We start from the raw sequence: 9,041 nt of genomic DNA on the forward strand, positions 1-9,041 counted from the left end.
AAAAAAACCAACCACAGGAAAACCGGTGATGTTTCACCTGGATCAGGCTGTAAATCCAGCGTGTGCAGGGCCCCAGAGAGCTGTGCAGCTCCTGAGGGCGAGGGGGAGCGGGAGGAGCGAAGCCGGGGATCCCTAACACTGGCGTTGCTGCCGAAGCTGATGTGTGGTGGAGCTTTCACCCGAGCAGGGCACCAGAAGACCAGAGTCAACGAGCCCCCACTGCGGGGCCCCTGCGCCTTTTGGGGCTGTGAGGACCGGAGATGAACCGGCACCTGCGTTGCCAGCGGCTGGAGGCGCGTTTCGGCGGCACCGGCAGCAAGGCCAAAGCAGGCAGGAGCGGGCGGGCAGGGTGCGGGGCGGGGGTCTGAAGAAGACGCGGCAGAGCACGGGTTACGCGTTCCCTGCTCGGTGCCGAAGGGTGGTGGCTGGCCCGGGCCCGATGAGGCCGCCGGCGGTGCGGCCTGGCGGGCGGGCGCCGCTCCCTCGGGCCCAGCGCGGCCGGCGGGTGGTCGGGCGGCCGTCGCGGCTCCGTGAGGCCACCGGGGGCGCGGGGGAAAGGCAGGGCAGGAGCGTGGCGCCGGCGGGCGGAGCGGGACCGGCGCCGCCTGGCAATGGCCAACGGCCCCTCACGGCCCCGGCCCACGGCGGGGGATGGGGGCGGCCGGACACGGTGGGGGCGGGATCGAGGTTGCCATTGGTGACAGTGGTCCGGGCGCTGGAGCCCCGCCCCTCGCCCGGCCCCGCCCAATCAGCCCCTCCGCCTCCCGCCACCGCCCTCCGGCGGCGCCGCACGCGAGGCTCCGTCCCATTGGCCCACGTCGCAGTCCCCGCCCCCCACTCCCGCCGCGACCAATCAGCTGCAGCCACCGCGGCCCTGCAGCAGGGCGGGGCGCGGCGGGCGCCCATAAAGGCAGCGGCCGGGGAGGGGCTGTAGCTGGTTCCCGGTCCGTGCCCGCCATGGGGGAGTCGCTGGCGCTGCTGGTCCGGAGCCCCACGCAGCGGCACCCCGACCTGCGCCTCCGCGCAGGCCCCGCCTGGACCGTGCGGCGCCTTAAGGCTGAGCTGCGCCGCCTCCTCCCCGAGGCGCCGGTGAGTGCGCGGCCCCGTCCTGCCCTTTCCCCTCGGACCCCGCGCGAGCCCCCTCGGGGTGCCGGGGACTGTGTGGCGGCCTCAGTCCCCGCGGGGCAGCGGCGGGAGCTGCCGAGGGGCTCTCGGGGCCGACGCCGTTTTGTCTGGCCGAGACCTGTCCCCCCCTCGCCTCCCCCGGGGCGTCCCGCACCCGGTTGCATCAGCTGCTCGCGGGCGTGGGACGCGCTGGGGGTTGTTTGGGGACTGAACTCGGCTTCCGTTAAACATTAACTGCCCCCGCCCCTCCCCGGGTCGCTGCGTGTCCTGCGGGGTGTTGGGGAAGGTGCGCAGCCACCCGGTGTGCGGGTGGCCTGTGCGGGGACATCCGCCTGCCCGGGGGTAGTGGGTGGGCTGAGGCACTTTCTGGGGCTTTGTCGTTGTTACTGTTGAAAGCTTTTCCCCCTTCAGCAGCGGCCCGAGCTGTGCATGTCGAGGTAGCTGGGTTTGTAGAGCTACTTGCTGTGGTGAAAATGCAGAAGTTCGACTTCTTTTGAAGTCTCGGGTCTGGTGAGCTGGTGCCGTGGAAGCTCAGCGAGCGTGGCATTGCCCTGCTCTGCCAGCTGCCTTTCAGCAGGAGGATATGCTTTTTTTTTGCCTCGTTTTCCCTAGGAGCGAGGTGGTTGCCCAGAAAGGCGATCAGCATGCTTTCACCCGCTGCCGTGCTGCGCTGGGAAGGCTCTAGGTGAAGAGCTGCTGGGGTGCGTCTGATGGGCTGTAACACATTCACTTGACACCACCTCCAGCGCTGATCAGATTAGCTGGGGCTTCGGATCCTGAAGAAACACAGATGTTTTTGTCGGGACTATAAAAGAGACCGCACATAACAAAGTTCTTTGCCAAAGGACTGCTTTATCCTCCTGCTGATTAAGATCTCGGTGTTGGTAATCTTGAAATTTTGTATTCTATTGTTCCTGTCTCATTAGATGAATTTAGCTGGGCGCAGTTCCCTTAACGTGTGAGGTGCTTCCATCTGGCTGCGAGTTGTGTCAGCTACTGTTTGCCGGTGCTTGGCAGAGCAAATCATCCCATTCTTTGTTTTCTTTCTTCAAAGCCTGAAGAAGACCAAAAGTTGATTTATTCTGGGAAGCTGCTGCCTGATCATTGTTATCTGAGAGAGTTGCTGCCAAAGGTATAAAAAAAAACCTTTTATGATGTGCTGAAATATATAAAGAAAAGTGATTGCTTTTTTAATGTGTTTTTCCTTACATTTTAGCACGAGGAGTTGCATGCTCTTCATTTGGTATACAACTTCAAGATGCCTGCAAATGTGCAAGAAACCAATGCAGAGGTACTTAAACTAAGTTAACATACTACTCTGAATCTTAGAGTTCTGACTAAAACCAGGAAGTGTTGAATGGCTATTTTAAAGTTCACTGGAACTGCAGATGTTTCCTACTAGTGCACTGGTAGTATTACTTTGTAACAATTTGTTTAGGAATGCAAGAATGTATTTGGATTAAGCTACTCTACAGTTCATCAGTAAAGATTCCCATGGCATTTAAGAAATATCAAAACTTTAATCTAGTTGTAACACACTGCTCAGGTGAGAAGTGATTTCTAGTAAATTAACTATTACATAGGACATTGCGTGTCCCAGGCTCTTTTGGACAGTGGTTGTGCTTGTGGTCAGAAGATACAGTAGTTAAAGTGGAAGTGGTTCTGATCTGTGTTCTGGGATGGGGAAGGAAGAATGCTGTTAGCTGAAGACACTTTAACTGCTCTCATTAATGACTCAGCCTGTAGAGAGGAAGCCAAAGATGAGCCTTAATGCTTGAACTGAGTATTTGCTGGTCTCGAGTGCAAATGGCCAAAACCAATTTTGACTTTTAAGTAGATGTGCTAATGTGTCTAGGGGTGTGTTTATATTGCCCATTATAAGCAATTTGAGCTATCCTAACCAGAGATGTGAGCTAGCTTTGATCTGGATATTATACAGATGTATTACCACAGAACAGCTCCTGAATTCTGTGTACAGCAGTTTGTGTATACAAGTACAAATTTGGGGAAAAAGCCAGTGTCCTGACTGCGGTTTCCTCTGTTCCAGTTACATTTTTATAACCAGTTGGAACCTGACTGCAGGCATGAAAACTAATAAATGCGGGTGTTGATCTGGTGAAAGTGAAGAGTAATATCAAGTCAGTCTTACATGCCAGTCGTTTTTTAAGGTGCTTTAAAATACTGGTGGAGATGCTTGCGGCATAGTGCTCAAAGCAGTGTTGGTACTGTGGCAGTACCCAGAGGTGGTGCAGGACAAAGTGTGTGAACTGTGTAGCAGTTATAAAATATGGGCATATTCAATGCGGTGTAACCTTTTTATGTAAGGTATGCGTAGTGTCCCGAATAAGCCTTGCTCACTGTGTTGCTGTCCCTAGGTTAAAGCTGATCAGCCAAAGTTATCGTCAGAAGCCAGTCAAGAACGATCTGTATCTTCCTCAGATGATGATGAAAGACTGACATGCTCTTCTGGTGGGCAGTCTTCAGCAGAAGTCAGTAACAGGTAGATACAGTTCTTAAGTACATCACTGAGATATTTTTAAACATTGACTTTGTCGGATGCCAGCTCCTTATGCCACATATACAGTCTTAAGTCTATAGAAGATGGGCCAAAGATAGTGAGGTTATACATAAAAGCTTCAGTGGATATGGAAGAAGCTAAAAGAAAATGCACTGCTCTGTTAGTTGAAAATCTTTATTCTTGTGGGAGGAGATATCTTTAATACTCTAAAGGAAGGATTAATTTTGCATTTGGATGCACAAAATGTCAAAAGTGACTTATATTGTCTTGTAATAAATGACTCTTGCAGTTTGTCCAGTATTTGCTAATGAATGTGTTCAAATTTTGACCAAGGCTGGAAACAACTCGACACCCCTTCCAAACTGTGACTCCTGGCTTCTCTGCTTATACAACCTACAGCATGCTTCAGATGTCCTGGTTTCAGCAGATTTATGCAAGACAGTATTACATGCAATAGTAAGTTTTCAAAGCTACCAGTAGGAAGTAGAAACTGTAATGCAAGGAAACAGAGAGCTTCTGACAGTTTCTCCTTTTTTGATGGTGGTTGGAGGACTCTTTTCTGTTGTAACTGAATGCTGAGTAGTGTGGGAACGTACCTCTAACTGTAATGTGGTGCTTTTCTTACTGGTTAGGCCAGTGGTTTTGAATTTGGAAATTGTAGATCTCACACTTTTTCTTGGGAGGGCAGGTGTCTGTAGATTAAATGTAATCCTGCTTGATGGTCCTTAGCTCTTGACCATTTTTTTGACTGTTTAAAGTAGCACACAGCACTGATGGAAAATCAGTGACAAAGGTAAAGCTGAGACTTGCAGAAGCCTTCTAGACCACCTTTAGATTGCTCTAAAGAATTTTTTTCAAAGTATTAAAATGATTGTTCATAAAGTGGCAGGTGCCTGGTTTGACTTGCTGAAGTCACTATGCAACTTGTCATGGGTAGTACTAAAATTTGGATGTAACCCATCTGTAGCCTCTAAACTTGATGCTTTCTGCTTGCATATGTTCTAACTCTGTACTTAGATGGACCAATTTTCTGTGGCTGTGGAAGGATTTGACTAATCCTTATTCTGTACTTTGTGTTGTCTGGCTTCAGCTTGGCTTCTGCTGCTGCATCTGCTGACCCAGCCCACGCACAACATTCTCAGGAGATACCAGTGGCACCAGTGACGCCTCCAGCACCTCTCCCAGACCCCTTTCCTGTACAGAATCAGCCGGGAAACCAGAATGCCATTGCCCAGGTTAATGCAGCGGCCAACCAGAACTTGCAGATGAATGCCCAAGGAGGTCCCCTCATGGAGGAAGAGGAAGAAGGTGGCAATCGAGATTGGTTGGACTGGCTCTATTCAGCAACACTGTTCTATGTCTTTGCCAACATTATCTATTTCTACTCCAGTCTCAGCAGATTCCTCCTGGTTATGGGTGGCACTGTGCTGATGTATCTGTAAGTATGGTATTAATATTTACTATTGTATCCAGAAATGTTTCCTTGAAGTACTGAGCTCTGTGCTGTGGTCAGCTTTCTGGAGGTTGAGCTTCATGTGACTCTTGTACCTGGCAAGGGTAAACTGCTCCTCTATACTGGTATAACACAATCACAGAATCATCTGGACTGGAAAAGCCCTTGAAGCTCCTCCAGTCCAACCATGAACCTTACACTGACCGTTCCCAACTCCACCAGACCCCTCAGCGCTGGGTCAGCCTGACTCTTCAACCCCTCCAGGGATGGGGACTCCCCCCCTGCCCTGGGCAGCCCATTCCAATGCCCAACAACCCCTTCTGCACAGAAATCCTTCCTCAGAGCCAGCTTGACCCTGCCCTGGCACAGCTTGAGGCCATTCCCTCTTGTCCTGGCGCTGGGTCCTTGGCTCAAGAGACTCATCCCCCGTCTCTGCACCCTCCTTTCAGGGAGTTGCAGAGGGCCAGGAGGTCTCCCCTCAGCCTCTTCTCCAGACTAAACCCCCCCAGTTCCCTCAGCCGCTCCCCATCAGACCTGTGCTCCAGACCCTGCCCCAGCTCCGTTGCCCTTCTCTGGACACACTCGAGTCATTCAATGGCCTTTTTGTAGTGAGGGGCCCAAAACAATATTTAGCAAAAATATAAATACAGCCTATGCCTGGATTAAGTGAAGAATGAGTGATGGTGGGTGATCTTACCTGGTTTTTTTTGTACTAATGCTTCTGGTGTGGCTGGGTTTCTTTTTAGAAAACTACTTGAAACCTCATGAACTCTCAGTGTAACGCCCCAGCAGCTTGGCAGTGCAGAGCAGACAGACCTGTAGGGTCAATGTAGTAAATGACAGTTGCTTGTTGGGAAATAAGTGTTTGAAGTCTGGGAGGAGGGTCTCACACCTGCTGGCTAAGTCATGTGCCCATGCAGGTTTTTCTGCTCTGTTACCTCTCTAGAGAGCAGACCAAGCTAAACAGCATGTGGTGTCCTGAATTGCAGTTGAGCCTCTCCAGGGGTGGAAACAAGATAAATTTAAAAATGTGATAAAGATAGTGACCCCTCAGCTGACATGCTTGGAATGTCCTGAGAAGGATAATCTGTCCTCTTGAATTCTTTGATCAGTGAAAGAAGTGATGTAGGCCTCTGAATTCCTGTTGGTAGGTCTAGGAGTTGAAACTGGAGCAGCTCCAATGGTCAGCTCTACCAAATGCTATGCAGACTTGGAGGGTGGAGGTTAATTGCTTCAGTAAAAGTCTTTAAATGTTGCTCTTGATAACTGAAGTGTAACTTTGGACAGTTTATATTGTGGGTTACAAGGTGCAGGTGCTGTAGAGATACAAGACCTTCTAAGAAGGTCTATGTGGCCTGTTATATTTTGGTAAGAAAATGCTGTCTTGCATGTTTTGTTATGCCCTTTTTTTTAGGATGAGTATAGAGAAGTTACCCAGGGGTGTGCATGAGCAGGCTCTCTGTACCTCTAGCAGCATGTTAGACACAAAACCTGGATGTAGTGCTGCTTAACTTGAATGTGCAAAGATGCTCAGCCTTCCCCTCCTACCCCATGGTTTGGTGTCAACAGGAGGCTTTGAACGTACTTACTGGGTGAGCACAGAAAGAGGCCTTAATATGTGGAAGTTGCTGTCTGCAGCTCTGAGCAGTCAGATGTTAACTTGAACTGTGTTGGTGTAACAGGTGGGAGTAAAGTTTAAGCAGTATTAATAAAAATCTCTTGCCTTCCCCAGGCACCATGTTGGATGGCTTCCATTTAGACGAAGACCAGTTCAGCCCTTCCCAGGCAATGCTCCTCTTCAAGCTGCCATAAATCAGGACCAGAACAATAACTTACAGGTATTGTCTTGTTTTTTTTAAACCATGAGCATGAAACCCTGTGAAGTTTTACTTTCAGTTTTGTAATTACATGTAGTAGCAAAGCCTTTTCTCTAAACTTGTCAAACTGTCTTCCATGGTGGAATAATTGTTAGCCTGAGTCCCCCTTTGGTGTAGCCTATTCCTCTGCTCTACAAAATATTTCAGGCTAAATATTATCTTTCAGTAGTTTTTCTACTTTAGGGTGTTGTAATGGAGAGTGGCCTGTCACAGGCTGAACAGGCTCTGTAGCTAAGATGGGGTTCAGACTCCTCAGTGGTAGGATTTGAGTGTATAAGCAGTCTGAGTTGACACTTCTGGTTGATGGCAGTGAAAGTGAATTAGTTGTAAATACATACATAGTTCACCTGATCTGGTGCTTTGTGTCTGTCCTAAACACTGTTCTTGGACACACAGCATGTGTTAACATCTAATACTAGTGTGTAACTTGGGGTTTTTGACTTTGGTTGTCTGGGGATACTTGCAAGCTTTTTATAGTCTCGAGAGTAACATTTGGGTAACATGCTGTTTGACACCTAGTTTTTCTAATGCATTCCTGAAACTATTTTATTTACCGAATAGCCTTTATTTTGGCAGGGAGAAAATGCAGGTGGAGCAGACGAATCTGAGGCATCTCCTGATGAGGGACAAGTTTTACAAGAACTGCAGCAGGCTAACCCTTCATTTATGAGCACAGCATGGGTGTTTTTCAAGACTTTCTTTGCATCCCTCCTGCCAGAAGGGCCTGGAGTGACACGCAACTGACTTGTCACATGTCTACTTCTCTGAAACTGCAGTGGGATTTAGTCTGAGTGAATTGGATACCAACTTCAAGCCAGGAGTGAAAGTGGATGGCACTTCCTCTGGCTTTTACTGACCAAGCAAACAAAGCTGCAAGAAGCCTTAAGTCATTACAGCCTAGAGACTAAGATGTTTGCCTTCATTCCAAAGAGCTTTGTTCTGTAGCATTTATTAGGTACCTATGTAGAGGCTTGACATTGTAAACTTGTGCACTAAATGCACAGGCTCTAAGCAGGTGTGTAAAAATGTTAGAGGAGCAAATTGCTTCTTTGGTGCAATGTGATTCCTTTTGGAATGTTTCTAATGCTATTTAAATTACACTGAGTGTAGGATCTCAAAAAATTGCTAGATATGCATTAGCAGATTTTTAGGAAAGATTTATTGTTAAAATTACTTCAAACAGTAGTTTAAATTTTCTGTAAATATTTTCCTCTGAAGGAGGTATGGTGCAATTTCCTTGTTGGACAAAGTGGACTCTAATATGGGGACCTCTTAATAAGTAATTACCTTGGAGTTGCAGGCTAAACTTGATGTTGCCAAATTCAGATAGTTTAAACTCAAGGCTTAATTTCCTCCCTGCCAAATCATGGGAGAATAAGTGTGTTTAGCTCTACCTAGCAAGAATTTGTGCAAGATGCAAACTTTTATGTAAGATGCTTTTGGATGCAAAGTTAAGTCTAATGCCTGTATTCAACTCTGTTCTTACTCAAGAGCAACTATCTTGTATTACTTGTGTTCCCTTTAATTTCTGATATGGTTAAGGGCTTTGATTCCAATAAAATTTGCAGGCATTTATAGCCATACTGTCATACACTGTACAGCATTTGGAAGACTACCTGTGCAAAGCAAAGGATGTGCTCTCACTTTGGTTTTGTGGAAAAATTATGATAAATGAGTTGGAATATGGGAAAAAGATGCTTGCAGACCCTTAAACTTGGCTCCTTGGCTAGCTATTTTTCAGCTGCCTTTAGCATTTAAAGTGCCTTGGATAACTTGCAATTTATGTTTGCAGGCTAAAAGCTGCTAGCACAAAGGCTGTGGATGTCTTGAAGCAGGTATTTCTGCAGGTACTTGCAAAGTTTGCAGTTTGACCCTTTGAGCCCAGGGTGTGCAATGCATTACGTTGGCTTGGGGATTTAACTTGGCTTGAAGTGTGCTCTAGGAACAACAGCTACTCATGCAGCTTGTAACGATTTCCTTGGTGCTATCTGCAGTTGGCAAAACTGTTTAGGAGTGTCTTGTCATGGTTAACGTGCATGAGTTGGTACAAGCAGTTGTAACAGCCTAA

At 48.2% G+C, this 9,041-nt stretch overlaps 1 protein-coding gene across 2 annotated transcripts; it reads left to right on the forward strand.

Annotated features, from left to right (window-relative positions):
- The first annotated feature begins 945 nt into the window (after positions 1–945).
- HERPUD1 (homocysteine inducible ER protein with ubiquitin like domain 1) lies at positions 946–8,562 on the forward strand. 2 transcript variants are annotated; one of them, XM_074913047.1, is made up of 8 exons: positions 946–1,089; positions 2,180–2,257; positions 2,342–2,416; positions 3,501–3,625; positions 3,977–4,099; positions 4,734–5,081; positions 6,829–6,934; positions 7,535–8,562. In XM_074913047.1, the coding sequence occupies exons 1-8, from the start codon at positions 958–960 to the stop codon at positions 7,715–7,717; spliced, it is 1,170 nt and encodes a 389-aa protein (XP_074769148.1). In that variant the 5' UTR covers positions 946–957; the 3' UTR covers positions 7,718–8,562. The 2 variants fall into 2 exon arrangements, with proteins under 2 accessions (XP_074769148.1, XP_074769147.1); XM_074913046.1 differs by having other exon boundaries at positions 7,550–8,562.
- Positions 8,563–9,041: the final 479 nt, after the last annotated feature.

This window comes from Athene noctua, chromosome 9 (assembly GCF_965140245.1).
Source record: "Athene noctua chromosome 9, bAthNoc1.hap1.1, whole genome shotgun sequence".
Classification (NCBI taxonomy): Eukaryota; Metazoa; Chordata; class Aves; order Strigiformes; family Strigidae; genus Athene; species Athene noctua.